Below are 18,716 nucleotides of genomic sequence, written 5' to 3'. Positions count from 1 at the left end.
AATTTGGTATATGTAAATATGGCCTAATCCAATTAATGTCTCCCAATAGTTTTTGCATGTCATTTAGGGTCCTAACGCCATCCGTCCTAATGGTGACCTTCTGTGGAGAGACTAGCATAGGGGAGATTTTTGCGCCTAAGTAGGTCACCATTTCTCCTCCCTGAATCTTGTCGGGGGCAACATGCAGATTAGCTTGTCTCAGGGCTTCGACCAACTGGCCGAGCATATTATTTAGCATGTCTGGGTCCCTGCCGCTGAGCAAAAGGTCGTCCATGTAATGCACACATCTTATCTTGGGAAAAGATTTCCGTAGGGGGGCCAGTAGGGAATCAAGTTAAATCTGACACATAGTGGGACTGTTGGCCATACCTTGGGGCAGCGTTATCCACTCGTATCTGAGATCAGGGCTTTCTTGGTTAATGGTGGGTAAAGTAAAGGCGAACCTATGAGTGTCCTCTGGATGCAGGGGGATTGAGAAGAAACAGTCTCTAAGATCTATAACATAAACTGGCCAGGACTGAGGGATGGCTGAGAGAGCTGGCAGCCCCCTCTGGACCGCCCCCAGGGACTGCATCTGCGCGTTGACCGCCCTTAGATCATGGAGCAGCCTCCACTTGCCAGACTTTTTCTTAATTATAAAAATGGGGGTGTTCCATGGGGAGGTTGACGGCTTAATGTGTCCTAATCTAAGTTGTGTACTGACTATTTCTGACAAGGCTAATAGCTTCTCCTTAGGCAGGGGCCACTGAGGTACCCAAACCGGATCATTTGACCTCCAGGTGATTTTGATCGAAGTGGGTAGGAGAGCTTCTTCAGCGGCCCCTAAGAAAAACCCAGCCCTTGCCTACCTTTTTTGTTCTCTACTGGTATTGGGGATGTCCGACCCTGTAGGGCATTGCCCAAGCCTTTGCCGGGGGTATATCCCTGGTTCCTGAGTATATCCTTAGCCTGGGGGGAGCAGTTTGACGTAAGCGTGACATCCATCTGAGTGAGGATGTCCCTTCCCCATAGAGACACTGGCAACTGCAACACAAATGGTTGGAAATGGCCCTGATGACCCTCCTCATCGCACCAGAGCAGGGTTGAAGCACTAACCTGAGGAGCTGACACCATCCCCAGGCCCTGCAGCGTGTTATCTGCAGTGTTGGTGGGCCAGTTGGAAGGCCAATCCTTTTTGGAGATAATGGAACGGTCAGCTCCTGTGTCTAGGAGCCCTGTTATATTCTTGCCATTGACCTTAAGTGAGAGCATGGGCCTTTTATCAAGTATTATATGGAGTCCCTCGAAGACTTCCCCTGAGGAACCGAAACCTTGACTTTCTCTAATTTTCTGCTTTGAGGGGAATCTCTTGTGGAGACTGGGGAGCAGCAAGAGCTGCGCTATCTTGTCTCCTTTATTGATTACCATAGTACCCACAAGAGATTGAACCATAATTTTAATATGTCCTGTGTAGTCTGAGTCTATGACCCCCGGGACTACTATGAGACCCCGAAGGGCCGTGGAGGATCTCCCGATCACCAGACCCACGGAATTTTCGGGTAACGGTCCCTTAAAGGTGGTTTCAACCACTTGAACACCCATATCAGGCACTAATATAAGTCCTGAGGCGACACTGAGGTCCACACCTGCTGACCCAGGGGTGGCCCTTGTTGAAGGCTGCCATCCTGAGCTGTCCTGTCTCTGGGGCGGGGGCCCGCCTGTGAAGGGGGCCCCCTCTGGCCGTTTTTTGGCCCTCTAGCATCTCGTCCACAAATACGGTTGCCCTGAGCATCAAAGACCGACCTACACTCCTCAGCTTTGTGTGATCCCCTCTTGCATCGCCCACAAACATATGGTTCTTCATTCCTAGGGCGAGGCCTAGCATCTGTATTGTTTGGGCAATGACGTTTAATGTGTCCTGGCTCCCCGCAGGCAAAACACCCTTTAGCCTTACATTCCCCTTCTAACCCGCGAGGTCCCCTCTGCTGTACAGCCGCGGCCAGGAGAGCAGCCACTCCCGAGTTGGAGAGCGGCCCCCCTATCTCTCTGCATATCCTAATCCAGGCGTTGAGGTCCTTGTTCTTATGAGGAGCTATCGCTGCCTTGCACTCCTTTGTACATTGCTCAAAAATCAGCTGCCTTACCAGCGGTCGAGCCACTCCCGGATCAGAAAATATCTTATCGGCAGCATCTTGCATTCGGGCCACAAAGTCAACAAATGGCTCTGTGGTACCCTGAATTATTTTTGAAAGACACAAGGAGGCTGTTCCGGCACCACTTACCTGCTTCCAGGCGCGGAGCCCTATGGCGTTGATTTGTTCATAGACAGCGCCGGGGAACTGAGTCTGATCATCAGCGTGCCGACCTTCTCCCATAAGCATTTCCTTGTTCCACCCCCGGTTTCCCCGACTGGCGTTTCTGTCAGCCTGCTCTGCAGAGAACTCTGCGTACCAGGCTCGCCAATCCAGGTAACTACCCGAGGGCAGACACGCCTTTGCCAGCTGAATCCAGTCCGCGGGGGTGAGGGGCCCAGAAGACAGGTTCTCCAGCATGGCAATGGTGTAAGGCGCAGTCGGCCCAAAGGTTGTAACTGCATTTTTAAGTTCTCTAATCTGCTTTATCTCAAAAGGCTCCCATGCATTACGTCCCTGGCCCATAGCTACTTGTACAGGAAATATCCCGTAGGGGCCACTATCTATCCCAGGTGGTGGATGTACCTCATGAGACAAACGTCCCCCCTGCCAAAGCCGCCTGTAAAAATACCGACCCGCCGGCGGCGGAGCATAAGACGGCGGCCGTGATTGGGCGGAAAATGGGGGCCCGTGCATCACTTCCTGTTCTTGTGAAGGGGAAGGGAGCTCCCGGGCGGCCGCCTCGTGGCGAGGGATCGCTTCCGGGAACAGCCCCCAAGGTGGGGCGGAAGGCTTCGCCTCCCTCTCGCGCCGGGGAGCGCTCAGGAGCTCCCTACTCCTCCGCAGACCAAGTTGAGCGGAGCGCAATTCACGGCGCAACGCTGGGAAAGAACCCTGCGACTCCTTATCGAGCGACTTAGGCTCCTGACAGCTGGTCTCTTTGGCCTCCTTGCCATTTAACTTTCCCTCGTCCTCGGAGTCAGACGACTCCGAGGCTAGAGCCCCGTCCTTCTCCTTAGCATCTTTGTTCCCCCTTGACGGGCCCCTCTCGGGAGCTCCCTGACTGGGCCTGCTCAAATACCCTGCGTACTTTTGTAAGCTCTTGAGAGCTTTCTCCACAACCACCCTCGCTCTTAATGTTACTACCTAGCATGTTTCCCATTTTTTAATATGTTACTCACCGCGTGAGGCCCAAGGAATCCGCCACTTACGCGTGAGCCTGAGGGGAGTCTAAAAGCCCTGTAGGTGCGCGCCACCCAGAGCCCAGGCTTATCCCCAACTCACCTGTCTCGCAGCTCTGTACTGGAGCGTTGTCCGCTGTCACGTCTCGGGGGTGATCAGTCCCCGTACGGGCCACCAAATGTCGATGTCGCTCCTGGCCGGCAGGAAGGACACACGACAAAGTCTGGCAGTGGACAACCTTTTCTTTTATTTTTCTTCTCCGTACAGCCTGCCCTGGGATCGCTCCCAGCCGAAGCCTCCTTTGGTCCGCTCCCCGCGGCTCCTTCTGGGCTTCTACTTCCGGGCTTCTTCTTCCCCCCCAGGGGTGGCACCAGTATATATATGGATACAGTGTCCAATCATGTTAAAGTGAGCAAGGCAAGCTGATTGGCTAACATCATCAGTTGCCAGGCAGACTATATTGTTGAGCGGGTTGCTTACGCGGTAAGCAGGAAACTAACGTGCTCGATGGGAGGGGTAATCTACCTCAGGCTTTACTCTTTACTACAGGCCTCACGTCCGCCAAGTGAGGCGACCGGGCTCGGGGCTGCGGCTCCCAACAGGGCAACAGCTGTGAAGATAGTGGGATTCATTATGACGCCCATTCTGGTGACTATTATCTACTTTTGAAGACCTATAATGTCTCCAGTGTTTTGGTTTTGTTGGTTTTGTTCTTTACTGTTTTGTTCAATTTTATTATAACTGATGATATAGGCAATTCTATTAGAGATAGCGAGAGGCATTATGGTAACCATTGTTGATCACCTTGTATTATGCTTTTGCATTAATCTATTATGTCCACCCTTTTGATTTGACTGACTCTGTTCTGTTATGTCACATTTGGTTCTACTCTCTTCCAAAAAAGTAATAAGAACTGTGGGAGCAACAAAACCCAAAATGTGTAATTGTCATTGTACAAAAGAGAGGAAAAGAAAGTGCTCTAAACTATATAACTGCATGTATATTTAAGTGTATAAGATAGATAATGATATCACTGAGTTTTGTTGGATCATTGAACAGAACTGTTTATAGTCTCACTGTTGAAATGTCCACTTTATAAGCTTTAATTTTGTAACTTGAACAATTATTTCTAAGATGACAAAATGTAATCCATTAACTAGTGATTTCCTACTGTTTATTTTTTTCTGTAAATCTGTATAACTTGTACCCTTTCTCTGCTTCTTTTTCTTTTTCTCCTTAAATAAAATTAAAAAAAAAAAAAAAAGAAAATGGAAAAAAAAAAAAAAAAGGAACCTTCCCTGGCGGGGTCCCAGATCCTTTCATGAGACTGTTATCAGGGAGGCTGCAAACAGGAACACTTTTATTTGCCCAGTAATATGAATTTCATTGAAAAGTTCCTAGGCCCTCAGCAGGCCAGGCCCCTTGAATTATTTCCAAAGACCAGGAGGAAATTGTTACTCTTACACACACAGACACATGCACACACACTCATGCACACACACGCTCATGCACATGCACACACACTCATGCAGGTACACGCACACCTGGAGGACAAAAGGAGGGGACAGTGCAGAGTTCGTCTCCAGATACGCTCTTTGCTGTGACCTGCATTGGCTCCTGGTGGCAAGCCCTGTCCTCCTTTAGACCCCAGAAGTTGCCCTGAGATGAAGAGGGTCTCAACCTTTCCACCATAACTGTGGGCCTACAAGGGTCTGCATTGCGGACACTTGGAGATGAAGCCCCAGAGGGGAAGGACCAGCGCTGGGAGCCCTCTGGGGGTCGAGGGGACATTTCACAGCCAGATTCCTTAACAGTGGCTGCTGGATCTGGCCTCTTCCCAGCTCAGCCTTTAGCCTCAGCCATGAAAGACGCTTTGTTAAATGTCGCTCGGCCTCGGGGACCGGAAGGTCAGGGGTCATGGAGGAGGATGAGAGAAGCAGGAGAAATGGGCTGGTGCAGAAGTCAGGGTTGAACCACGGCCTTTACTGAGCACCTACGGCAGACATGGTCTTGCATGTGGCAGGCAGGGAGCGCAGTGTGAGGGCCGTTTAGCCCAGCCCTTTCCACAGCTGCTGTCGGCAGGACTTGGTCAGGGGTCACTTTCACACACACACCAGCATTTCACTGGTGCGTCAGACCATCCTGAAAGGAGGTATGAATTATGTCCATTTCACTGATGGGCAAATGGAGGCTTAGAGAAGTAAAGGGGTGTGTGAAGGGTCATCGAGCTAAAGCCTAGGGGATATAGTGACTCTTTGACCAAAATCAGTTCTGGAATCTGTCCCTTCTGCAGCCCTGGGCAGCTGGCTCAGAATGCAGATTCCCAGCACCGCCCCCCTCCCATTCCTGTAGCTGGGCTTCTTGGGTTTTACTAAGTCTACTGGGGTATGCTGCTGCTTGCAGAAACATCGAATGTGACAGCTTCTTAAGTTTAGCACAGATGCAGATCTTGTTGGATCTTGTTATACAATGGGTTTTAATTCAGGTTAGTGTGGGCCTGGGAATCTGCATTTCTAACAGTTCCCAGATAGTGCTGGTTGATCCTGTTGGTCTACAGACAGCAGCTTGTGCAGCACAGGCCACACACCAGAGGGACTTGGTTAGAATGCAGAGTCCCTGGCCTTTTCCAAAGAGCAAGCTTCTGGAGGCCTGGGAGGGGGCCAGGCATTTTCATGATCCTTTGGCCAATGCCGGGGGTCCCTCCTGAGGGTCCCTCCTCCCAAACCTGAGCGTGGACCAGCTGCCTACTTCCTTTTGCAGGTGAGCTCTCTCGCCAGCCTGCAGGTTTCGGGGTGTGAGGGGGCAACCATTATGTGAGCCAGCGGGGCCTCCACTCCTCAAAATAGGTCAGGAGACTGGCATATACCGGGCTCGAGCTGCAAACAGAAACCCAGCCTGGGCCCACACACTCCTCCCTCCGGCCCTGGCCAGAGGAGAGCAGGCCTCAGAACCCCTCCAAGGGCCCCTTGGTGGGGGTCAGCCTGCAGGGTGTCCTGCAGTGTGACCCTGGACAAGTCGCTGTTCATTCCAGGGCTCTGGGCTGTAGCTGAGAGCTGTATTTTGATGGCCGTGCAGCCCTCTGATCTGCAAGTCCACAATTCCATGCTGCTCATAGAAGGAAGTTGAGGTGGGGGAATCCTGTCCTGCAGATAAGGGGTGAACAAGGCTTGTGATTGAGGGGGAGCCCAGTGCAGGATTGGGGGCCTCAGGAGAGGCTTCCCGGGCAGCTGTACCCCTGGAACTGAGGCAGAGCCCTGCAGCCTCCCCCAGAGGAGCCCAGTGTAGCCCAGCAGGGCAGGGGGACTGAAGAGGCAGCAGGGTGGAAGTTAAGTCCGGGGTGGGATTTTGGGTCTGGCTGGGGTTGCGTTGGGGATGGGCCAGGGCAGCATGCTTGGTGACTGGGTCTGTCCCTCCAAGGGACCATCTCGACTTGCTGTCCCTGCTCTGCTTTCATAGGCTCACCGACCTCTGGGGGAGGCAGGGTGGAGCTGTGCAGAGGAGGTGACGTGCTCCACGGCAGGGAAAGGGCCTGTGCTTCAGCAGGCGGCAGGCGATGGAGAGGAACTGAATGGGGGTCACCCTGCTGTGTGGCCTTCCACACTTCCTTCACATCCCGCCCAGAAGTTCCGGTTGATCCTTCTTCCCCAGGGGGTGGCTTTGTGGGCTCAGTGATGTCCTGCCGGTGCTGTCTAAATGGTCCGGAGACGCTATCACCCATCTAGGAGGGACCCAGGAAAGCTTTCTCCTGCCTTTGGTGCAGACTGAACTCTACACCCCACATGGTTCTGGGCCCTCAACAGCTTTGGGAATGGCCAGGCTGGGACTCCAGGGAGCGCTGCACTGAGGGAGATGCCAGAGACCGCCCAGGCGCAGCCTGTCTGTCTGCCTCCCCTCTGCAACCTCTACCTTCTTTTTTGTCACCTTCTTGCCATTGCTATTTGACTCAACTACAAATGCAGTGATGTCACACAGTGCCTTGAAACTGCCCGGACACAGGGGATTGGTGAGGAAACACCTGCCCGTGCCCCACTGCCCCAGACCTAGGTGGGTACATTCTTTGGCATTCACTAGGGGCCAGACACCATTTCTGGCCAGTGACATGGTGGTTCCTGGCTGGGGCCAGGAATCCAGTCCCCATCCTGCTGGGGCTGGTACTCCAGGGTGAGGAGACCGGATCGGGAAAGCACGATCTGGCTGCTTGGGACATGTGGTTGGAGAGGGTCTCACTAGGGTATTGTGGCCCAGGGATCGGGGGACTTGGCCCAGGTGGACCAGGTGAGGTGCTCTCAGGATGTGTGTGCAGGTGACCTTGTGGCCACTGCCACATGCAGGCCTGGAGTGGGACAAGGCCTCTGAGTCACCTTCCCATACTCGCTAAGCACTGCAGCTATGCAAACTCGGCCTCTCCCCTCCCTCCAGGCCCAAACCCAGTGGATTCATCCCAGAGCGTGTGCTGGCAAAGAGGAAACGGGGCTCCAGCATGTCTGCCTGGGGAGCTTCCTGGGCATCTGTGATTTTTCATGCCAGAGGCTCTCAACCTGTGTCCGGAGGGTGCGCTTGGCTTCTTTCTAAACTGGATTGGAAACAGCTCTGATTCTGCCTGGTTGACAGCTTGCTACAGGTCCGAGTGATATCAGAGAAAGCAATTTTCTCAACACGGAGTAAGGTCATTCCCCTCTGCTCCACAAAGGTAGAAATAAAAGCTTCGTGTCCCCAGGAATGACAGCGCCAGCCGGCAGGTGGCTAGAGGATGCTAGGCAGGTATGTTTCTGCTCCTCCCCCATGTCCCTGGGTCCCTCCTGCATGGCCCACTTCCCTGTCTCAGCGATGGTGGAGGACACGCTCTTGTTTATGGATCCAGGATGCCACGTGTGGGTGACATGGAGTCGTCTACAACTGTGGCAGCCACCCATTCCATGTCACACCTTTTGTGAAGCACCCGGGACCCAAGCGTGAACTCCCTCATTTCAGGGAAGGCGACACTGACCCTGGTGAAGGGAGGTGGCTTGTCCCAGGGCGCACAGCTAGTGGTCAGGCAGCAGAGCCTGCCAGGCTTCTCCATTGGACAAGGACAGGGTAGATCTTCCGGGAGACCACTGGCCACAGCCATCAGGACAGATCCAAGAGGTCCCTGGATACCCCCCAAGCCTGTGTTGGGACAGACATAGCCACAAGCAGCCCAAAGCAGAAGGAAGAAAGAAAAAAAGCCAACTGTGTGTGTATTGTGTTCCAGTTAAAGAGCTAAATTTTCCTTATCATCACCTAGAAGATGATGCTCCTGCTAGCCACAATAAATCATCTTGGAGAGCCGAGGACAGGACTCGGTTTGCTCCCGTGAGGAGCGCACACAGTGATTAGCTGAGAAGGAGGAGGAAGAGCCAGCGTCTGTTTCTCAAGAGGCTCTGAGGACCACTAGGCTGTGAAATGAGTGCTGCTTCCTTCCAGGCTCTTCTCAGAGGGAAACAGGCTGGCTGGGGCCCAGGGGGAGGCTGTCAGCAAGCCAGCCCTGCAGCTGCGCACATCTGGGGGCCAGAGCCGCTCCCTGTCTCTTTCTGACCCTCTGTGCCGCCCAGCCTAGCCTGCTCCTCCTCAGGGCCACACCTGCCTCTGTGCGGTCACAGCCTTGCCCCATACAGGAAGGGGACAGGCAAGGACCAGGGCTTTTGCAGACACCCATTCTATGCCAGATATCTTATGAGCACCCTCAGTTGGCTGCCTGCTGCATCTGGGAAGCTAGGGGTCATTCTCACTATACAGATAAGGAAATGAAAGCTCAGAGAGGTTGAGTAACTTGTGTAAAGTTACACAGCTAATTGGCAGGGTCAAGTTAAAAACTTTCAGATTTCTTTTTTGACTCCCCGAACCCTGCTTATTATGATTTCTTTATACTTATGTGTTATGCCCTGATTTAGAGACGGAACAGAGAGAGCTAAGACTTCTGGTAGAGAGGCTGAAGGAGAGGCTGGAAACAATGGCAGACCAAGAGTTGAAAGTTGACTGAAGTATCTGCTCTGCCACTCGGACAGCTGTGACCCTCGGCAAATCTTTTGACCCCTGCAAGCTTCCGATTAGGCACTCATGTGCCATGCATCGTCAGCAGGATCATAGTGTCTGCGTCTGCGCAGCTCTGCCAGGAGGTGTCTGGGGGAGACTGTGGGTGGGTGGACGTCGACCCCACTGCACATGAAACTCAAAGCCTCTGCCAGTGGAGTCACAGTCCTGGGCCGAGGTTCCCGAAGGAAGCACCTCCATGCAGGGCTGAGAGATCACGGAGCCAGTGTCACTCTGGGACTCCAGCTCTCCGGGAGCCCTGGGCCAGGCTGGGGTGGCAGGTGCTCTGCAGGGACCAGAAGTCGATGCCCTGGACACTTGCGGTCTATAACAGGAGAGAGAAAACAGACAGAGCTAAAACTTGAGTTCGTCAAGCATCACTCAGCTCTGGATGCCCCAGAAGGTGGCAGTCACTATGTGAGAGCTGTGCCATTCTGGGTCACCACCCATGTAGAGGGTTGGGTTCGTGGGGGAGGAAGGTGTCCATCTGGGCAGGAAGGACCAGGACATACTCTCCAGCCCTAGGGCTCTCTCTGTTGGGAAAGCGGAGTGCCACTGAGTCCCCTCCTTGGTCCACATGGCCCTGATCCAGACGCCCTGCACTGAAACCCGTAAGTCCTCCAGAGAGCCCCCTCCCTCCCTTTTCTATCTCAGGCAGCGCTAAGCATTACGGAAGGCTGTCCCTTGGGGAAGGTCAGCAGGCAGAAGCTTGTGCTTATTGGTCCTGAAAGGTTCAGAGACGGACAGACAGGCAGACAAGAGTGGGAATGAGGCTGTTGGCACTGCAGTCAGCTACAGGGAGTCCAACCAGCTCCCGTCAGGCTTTCAGGGAAAAGAGCAGAGGGCCCCACCCCCACCCTGATGTTCCTGGAGCTGTGGGCAGCGCCCCCAGTTGCAGCCTGGAAGTGGTCTCCGCTGCCAGCACAGGGAGGAATCTTTGCTCCCCACCCATGACCTCAGATGAGCTCAGGCTCAGCACAGGCGGCAGAAAGCCCATGTGCACGGGGCCTGACCTGCCCCCTCTGCCTCCACCCTGTGTCCTCCACTGTCCAGGAGGTGGAGGCTGGCCAGTGTCCTCTCACTGTTGCCAGCCCAATCAGGGGCCTGTTTACACTTCCCTCCCCTTGACTTTCCCACCCTTATCAAAAATGAGGTCAGCTGGGTGTGATAGTGCACGCCTATAATCCCAACACTGGGGAGGCTGAGGCAGGAGGATCGCCATGAGTTTGAGGCCAGCCTGAACAACATAGCAAAACCCTGTCTCAGAAAACAAAAAAAGACCACAAGTTAAAAGCCAGACGATATGTGTGGTCTGAATTAAAAGAGGCAAGAGAGGCTGTGAACCCCAATAAACTCATGAGCCTCATGTTGAATCCTAGTTGAATCCTGGTTCAGACTCTGAAATAGCTGCAAAAGACACTTCAGGGACGTTGGATCGTGGGCTGGGTGACAGATGGTCTGGAGGAATTGGCACCTTTTTCAGGTGTGATCGAAGTAGCACACTGACATGGGAGACTGCGCTCCTCAGCAGGAGAGGTGTGTGGTGTGGTAAGCAGGCAGGAGCCATGGTTTTTGCAATTTCCTTGGCAATAATTCCACAAAGGAAGGAACATAGAGGGGCCCGGGGAGAAGGCAAGGGGGGACCCCAAGGGGAGAAGCAGCAGATGAATGCCAGACAGGCAAAGGGCTCAGGGTCACTGGCCTCCTTGCCTGACCCCCTCCAAGGCCCAGCAGAGGAAGTACCGTGGCGGTCGGCCCCAGCTTCTGGGAGTGTGCTCTTGGGAGGACCTCCTGGAAGCCAGCCCGCTCCTTCTACACCTGCCTGGGCCCCTCCCTGGGGGCACAGCATGTCTGTGAGAGCAGCATACAGCTCAGGTGTCCCTGCTGGCCGTGGTGACAGTGTGGGATGGGTGAGGCATGCCGTAGGCACCTGTAATGCGGCTGCACCCTGGGGACTGAGAGTTGGAGGTGGTGGGGGAGGGGAAGAGAAGGAGGGGAGGGGGCAGTGGGTGGAGGAGAAAAGGGCAGAGGTGGGGGGATGGGTACAGGCTGGGCATCTGGGGCAAATGTGTCATGCAGGGGCTCAGGAGCCCCATCAGGCCAGCTTACCCTGCTGGACCTAGCGGGCAGCTGGGTGTCCACTCCTTTACTTAGGTGCTGGTGGAGGAGGCACAGAGATGTGAAGTGGCTGGCCAGGGTCATCCGCTGCAGGGTGGGATGTGACCGTCAGTGTGCGTGACCAGAGCTCTGAGGCCTGTGTAGACTGTAGGTCCTGGGAGGAGAACTTACTGTCCTCAACCTCCAGACATAGCTATTTGGGGTCTGTCTTCCACTGTGGGGCTCCCTCGAGTAGGGCTGCTGGGTGCCATCAGACAGGGTCCAAGAAGAGCACAGAGCTCAGAGCTGCTCGAAGGCCCTGCCATCACTTCCTGTGGCCACAGAGTCCCGCTCAGGAAGGGAGAACTGGGGTGAGGTCTGGGGTAGAATCCTGGTGAGTCGCTGGCAGTGTGGAGTTCTATAGAGGCTGGCAGGGCTCTGAAGGCCAAGGCCAGCTGGTCAGAGAGGGGAGAGGAAGCCACTCCAGGCTGGCGGATACTGTCAGGGAGCAAGAGGTTGGAAGGAGCAACCTCTTTCCTATGGCAACTGTGGATTCTAGAATATTCCACCAGACAGGAGGTCCCAGTACTCCCCTTCAGATTGAACACTTGCCAGGTGTTTCTTTGTTTCTTTCTTTCATTTATTCATTCATTCTTTCTTTCCAGTTTGAGACAGGGTCTCGCATGGTGGCCCAGGCTGGCCTGGAACTCAATCCATCCCCTACATGTGCTCCCGGAGTGCTGGGATTATAGATGTATGCTCCCACACTTGGCTTATTTTTCTTTGAATTGATTCACTTTTTTAAAAATTGATCTCATTAACACTAGTTTCTGTGAAATCATAGATTTGGCACGCGCGTCATATTTTTCTGATGCAAATTCAGATCAACACATGACTACCAAGATTAAAAATATCATCTGTACCACATAAAGGGACCCTCAGTGACCACCTGAACTCCGCCGTGGGCCGGTGGTCCATCCTGCTGAGGAGCCGGATGCCTGAGTAGGCGGGGTGGCCCAAGGTCACAGGCTCCACAGTGGTGCCCCAGGCCCCATCCAGGCCTCCTCATGACTTTATCCAGATGTCGTGGGCAGAAGCCAGTGGAGGAAGCCTTGGGAAGGTTGCTTAATCTCTGTGCAGATGATGGCGATAGGGAGGTATCAAAGATGGTGAGGTAGGACAGATAGATTCTGGGCGGAGGGGGAAGCTGGAGAAGAAATCAGAGGCAGAGACGATAAGGGGTGGTCACTGCTTCCTTGCTCACAGAGGGACACCGGGTCCCTGTCCCTGATACTGCCATTGTTCTCCATCTTTGTGAACTGCCCTCCCCTCAGCCCTCTACCTGCACCTCTCACACTGAGCACACACTGTCCCTCTGTGTGGTGGGCTTTTCTGTCCCATGGTATTAAAGGACCCTGAGAGCTTTCTGGAAGCGGGGCTGGGTGTGGCCACCAGCGCAGGAATGTGTCCATTGCCCCATGCCAGTCACTGTCCTGCAGTATGGGCTGGGCATACGGTGGACCAGAGACAGGCCATTTCCTGTCCCCTCTGCCCACTCCCTGGCTTCCTTAGCTCCGGTGCACTGGAGGAGTAGCCCTTTCCCCAGTGCCCGGGCTCTTCAGGGAGCAGTGACCCGCCTGACCCCATCTCTCTGGTCCCTCAGATGTCCTGGCGACCGCAGTACCGCAGCTCCAAGTTCCGGAATGTCTATGGCAAGGTGGCCAACCGGGAGCACTGCTTTGACGGGGTCCCCATCACCAAGAACGTGCATGACAACCACTTCTGCGCCGTCAACGCCCGCTTCCTGGCCATCGTCACAGAGAGTGCCGGAGGAGGCTCCTTCCTTGTCATCCCCCTGGAGCAGGTAGGTGGCACCTGGGGCTTCGTGAGTGGACGTCAGCAGAGCAAGTGTGCGCCAAACCTGGCAGAGAGTCTCCTTCCCAAGCATCCCCGCAGGGGGGCACTTGGACAAGTTTCGGTCAGTCTCCAGGGTCTGCCCTTTCCTGAGGAGCTGGGAAGTAGCCGTCCCCAAGATCCAGTCCAGCGTTACAATTCTGCCTCCTGGAGGTCATTTTGGTTTGGAGCTGGAAGGATGAAGACCCAGCCATGGTACACTGGGCACCTGCCAAAGTGGCAGAATTGAAAATAGGCCGGTAGTCATGGTCTTCCCCCTCACCCCCACCATCTTGCTGAAGGTTTTCTGCCCTTGGTTGCTGCTAATGTGAACCTAGCAGATTAAATCTGCACAGCCTTGGTCATGAAAATTTTAAGCTGCCATTCAGGCAGGGTCCCCATGGGAGGTCACATGTCCCTGCAGAATGCTCGCTGTGGTCCCGCTTGTTTATGGCTATTTCCTCTCTGCCTGCCCTCTGCCCAGCCACTCTGGGAGGAAGGGTATAATCAGAAGGCTACCAGGGCCTCTGAGGTTGCACTCTCCAGGCGTGAGCAGGGGCATTTTCCAGCCTGCCCCCCCACACACACACACAGTGGGGACACAGAGATGGGAAATACTTAGGCCAGATGCCTCTTCCCACCAAAGGGACAGCATTGTGACCCAGAGGACAGAGCCTGAGTGGAGAGAGCTGCCCTTAGCACCCATGGCGCCCTGGGCTTCACATTCAACCTCTCTGGTCGTATTTTCCTGTAATGGTAAAACCGGATCATAAAGGTGCCTTGGTGGCCTCAAGAGGGAAGGGATGAGGGCCACTAAACGGCCACACAAATGGGCAGGTGTCTCATCTGCCACGTTGTCAGCCAAGGGCTCACCTCAGAACAAAAATTAATCCAAGGTGGATTCAAAATCTAAGAAAAAGAAAACCCGCTGGTATATTAGAGGAAAATGGAGAATGTTTAAGAAATCACACAATGTGGAAAGGCTTTGAAACAGGACAAGAATCTGCCATCAAGGAAATGATTAATGGATTAGAATAAAGTTTTCCAGTTATTAAGGTCCTGTTCTAGAATGAGACAACACCTTAATGAAATTAAAGGGCAAACAACATACTTGACACAGTATTTGCTGTATGTTACACACGAAAGATTTGGGTCTGGAATGCATAAAGAACCCCACAGTGGACAAAAGATATACATAAGCAATTCACAGGAAACTAATTACATGGCTTAACTGAACTAATCAGAACAATTTGGGTAATAATCTTCAGTATTGCTGAGAGAGGGAGAGAGATCACAGAGCTTGAATACACTCTTGGTAACGTATAAATGGGTGACTCGGTGACATCAGTCAACAACCAACAGATAGTGTGCAGGGACCAGGGCTGCAGCTCAGTGGTTCAATCCCCAGCACGCAAGGAAGAGCAAAATAAAATGTATGTGCAGTGGCCCGGCAATTCCACTTCAGAAGTCTTCCACAGAGCTGTTCTGAAATCTAGGCAAAGCTGCAGTTCCTGGGTATGGTGGTGCAATTGCAGTCATCCGGTCATTAACACCAGTCCTGTGGAGCAGGTGCCCCCAAGCCACCAGTCACAGCCTCCCTTTCCTCTCCTGCGTCTATGAAAGATCTAAGAGCTTTTGTTTATAGGGGCCAGAGCTGTCCACATTTAGTGTGTTCAAAATAAATATCAAAGAATCTGAAAAATATGTATTGACTAATTCACTATTTCAAATAAATCCATTTTAAGTTCTCCCAGCAAATGTATATTTTTGAAAAGTGACTATGGTTTCCAAAAAAAAAAAAGAGAATGGCATTCTTTTATGCTTTGTTGTTTGTTTCTGTATTGGGGATTGAACAAGGGCCTTTGCACTGAGCTGTATCCACTGTCTTTTTCTTTTTTATGTTGAGACAGGATCTTGTGAAATCTCTCCTGTGCCCAGGCTGGGTTTGAACTCATAGCCCTCCTGCCTCAGCCTCCCAGCCGCTGGGATTATAAACATGCACTGCCATTCCTGGCTGCTTTATGCTTTGTGCTTTTGAAAATCTCTTCATATTAGCCTAGCTTGGCAGGAGTCAGCTGACTCTTGTCTGCTCTGCCTTCAGCCTGTGGGGATATCACACATCTCACAGCCTCTGAGAGCCTCCTCAGTTCACCGGTGAGATACTCGGAGACCCAGCAGTGTAGAGGAATGGTAATGAAAGACAAGTACTTCTTATGATATACTGAGTGGATAAAAAGGGTGGTCTATGGCGAATCACATAAGAAGACCTACCTGTCCATCTGTCCCTCTGGAGAAAACGGAAAGAGGAGACGTCAGGTGTTTGAGGTGGTTGTCTCCACCCTGGGAATCAGTGTGTGTTTTGTTTTCTTCTTTTTCCTTAGCTGTGTTTTCTGATTTTTTTTTTTTTTTACAATGAACTTTTAACGTTCTGTAGTGTAAGCAGGGAAAGAACCCCAGTAGAAGCAGTGTGTTGATGGGAGGAGAGAGCCCCAGGTGCGTGAGGGCCCGGCCCGGCCCAGCGAGGGCTCCATGCTGTTCCAGCCCTCCCTGCCTCCCACTCTGACAGGGGAGGGGAGGGGGGGGGCTTATCTGCCTCCAAGATCAGCACTCAGCCCCTCCGAAAGCTGCAGCTCCCAGAATGCACACGCCTCTTGGCCTGCTGTGGGAAATGCAAGCAAAACTGTGGACTCCTACTCACCTGGCCTGGGAGCCTCATTTAATCTCACCAGACTTGGCCTCTGCAAGGGAGGGGCTCAGGGTCCCGCCCCCCAGCAAAGGGGCTGCTTAGCAATCAAGGCAGCTCTCCTGCTCCCCGCTGTGCTCTGGTCCAGGGGCCTGCAAGCCTGGGACTCAGCGGGGCTGCTGGTGCTGGGGCGGGAGAGAGAGAGAAGAATGAGACCCTTACCGCCAGTGCCAAATCCAGGCCACTCATTTATTGGGAGCAGGAGTGAAGAGCTGGTTCCCATCAGCCAATTTTTTTTGTTTTTGTTTTTGTTTTTGGAGATGATGTCTCACTGTAGTCCAAGGCCAGTCTGGAGAACTCACTATGGCAATCCTGCCTTGGTCTCCTGAGTGTGGAGACTGCAGGTGTGTGCCACCATGTCCGGCAATGTCAGCCAATTTCCCAGCCAAGAGAAGGTTGTATTTTATTTCCAGCTTCACGTTTTTCTTTTTTCCCTCCTCAGTTGGGTAGCACTCTCCCCCACACAGTTCTGTATCTTAGTACAAATGCCAGAAATCTTGTGGCCAATTCTTGGGGTCTTCGGACGATGGCTGTGAGGGTGATGAGCCGTGAACTCAGTGCTGCTGTCTTGTCCCCCATGCTGCTGTCTCCAGATCACCGTGCTGAGAAAATTGTCTGCATTGCTGTTCTTTCCAATGTCCCTTCTGTCATCAGGTGCTGTTTCTCCTTTCTTTATGCTTCCTTAGAGGTTTGGGCCAAAAGAGACTAGAACTTGCCAAGACCACCCCCAAACCCCAGCAGCTTACCACAGAGTCTCAGACTCCACTCACATTCCCTCAAAGTCAGCTTGCTGAAAAATTTCATTGTGATTGAAAAACCTTTCTCCAGCCAGGCATGGTAGTGCACACCTGTAATCCCAGCACTGTGGGAGGCTGAGGCAGGAAGATCCCAAGTTCAAGCTCAGTCTGGGCCACTTAGTGAGTTAGCCAGACTGTCCCAGTATAAAAAAAATAAAATAAAAATGAGGTTGAGGCTGTAGCTCAGTGCAAAGGTTTTAGGTTCAATCCCCAGCACCACAAATCCTAGCCAAACCCAAACCCAAAACAAAACAGAACAAAACATATTTTTCTCTTGATAGAATTGGATTCCTGGCCAGGGAACCATATGATAGAATTCTGGCGCAGCTGAAAAGATAAGAAGTATGAAATATAAATTACTTTTATTTTAAAAATGTGGGGAGAGACCCTTGGCCCTCTGGGGTCTCCGGGGGCTGGCATTCTCTCCGTCCCACACGTGGAGTGGGGGCACACATGTAGCTTAGGTTTGGGGTGGAGCCTAAGGGGCATTAGTGATGCACAGGTAGCCCACTGGTATTCATTTTGAGCTACAAGTAAATTCTTAGGGGCGGGGAAGATGGAGCCCCTTGGTTCTGCCTCCAAAGCTTTACTGGCTACAGTGTCCCGTCTGGGCCAAAATCCTTTCATCTCTAGTTTGGGAGGCCCATGACAACCACAAGCAGTTCTAACAATGCATTTTGCCTCTGCACAGCAATAAACTCTCTTAGTTGATCTTCTCCGAAGGGAGCCAGAGCCATCTCCCCCCCACTTGGGGAAACCAAGGCTGCAGAGACCGATAGGAGCTGGCCCTAGGTCAGCTCACTGCGCAGAGCAGGAGCTGGACGGGCCCGAGCCAGCTCCTCACCTGTCAGTCAGGCTCTGGCCCCTGTCTGTGTGGCTGCTGACAGATGTGGAAGGCGTGGATTTGCCTTCCCTGGGGCCTCACAGGCTGTGCCCTGCTCCACTCTTGAGTGGAATGGTAAGCTGCAGATGGGGGAGCAATCAGCACCCCGACTGCCTGGCACAGCTGGAAGGGCCCCATGAATATTCCAGGGCCCCCACAGCTCATTAACACCCCCTTTCCTCTGCAGCCCTGGGCTGGCTGAGTCTCCAGGGTGGGCAGGAAGCGCAGCTACGTGGGACCCCCAGTGGCACCAGGTAGGAGGGAGAAGTCCTGGCTGGAAAATCAGAACCCTGGCTTCTCCCTGTCACCCATCCAGGCCGTGCAGTGGGTCCTCGAGCTCTAACAGAGCTGCTCTTTTCATTTCTCACCTCAAGGCCCATGATGAAAAGACAGCCATTCTCCCCATTTTAGAGATGAAGAAATAGAGGCTAGAGAAGTCAAGAGACTTCTCTGAGACAGCACAGCGCAGCACACATGTGGCAGAGCACGAATGTCAGTCCGGGCTTCTCCAGCTGCATCTGCCATGCACAGAGGGCCAGGCAGTTGGGCCTGGGATTTTATTATCACTGTTGTCTAAGGGTCTCTAAGGGCTCCCTTGGACAGGACTCTGCTGAGCTCCTCTGCTGAGCCGCTGTGTACCCCCATCTCTCCAGGAAGCCAAGACAGCAGCCGCTTCCTAAACCATATGCAGATGTCGCAGGTGTGGAGCAACTTCCTGCCAGAAGGAAGGAAGGAAGAGAGAGAGAGGAAAGGGAGGGAGGGAGGGAGGGAGCTCACAGCCAGACTTTAAATGGGTAAACAGCAGCAGGGCAGGGGCCTGGAGCTGGAGACCCCAGGAGATAACATTCCTTGATCAAGGACAAGAAGTTGCCCCCAGCATCGTGCCAGGCGCTGCAGACCTGAGTGCCATGAGGCCTGGCCTCCCAGTGGCCAGGTGGGCCTGCAGTGTAGGCCAATTA

At 53.2% G+C, this 18,716-nt stretch overlaps 1 protein-coding gene across 1 annotated transcript in view; it reads left to right on the top strand.

Moving 5' to 3' along the window:
- Positions 1-18,716, top strand: part of Coro2b (coronin 2B) — a 100,328-nt gene that overhangs the window by 39,332 nt on the left and 42,280 nt on the right. The window contains exon 2 of the mRNA XM_063256875.1: positions 13,105-13,305. Coding sequence (XP_063112945.1) covers positions 13,105-13,305 — 201 coding nt within the window. The remainder of the gene's footprint in view (positions 1-13,104; positions 13,306-18,716) is intronic.

This window comes from Cavia porcellus, unplaced genomic scaffold (assembly GCF_034190915.1).
Source record: "Cavia porcellus strain 051 isolate PalLab524CR breed Dunkin Hartley unplaced genomic scaffold, mCavPor4.1 scaffold_10, whole genome shotgun sequence".
Taxonomy (NCBI): domain Eukaryota; kingdom Metazoa; phylum Chordata; class Mammalia; order Rodentia; family Caviidae; genus Cavia; species Cavia porcellus.
The sequence above is the reverse complement of the archived record's forward strand: the minus strand, read 5'-3'. Positions and strand labels throughout refer to the sequence as shown.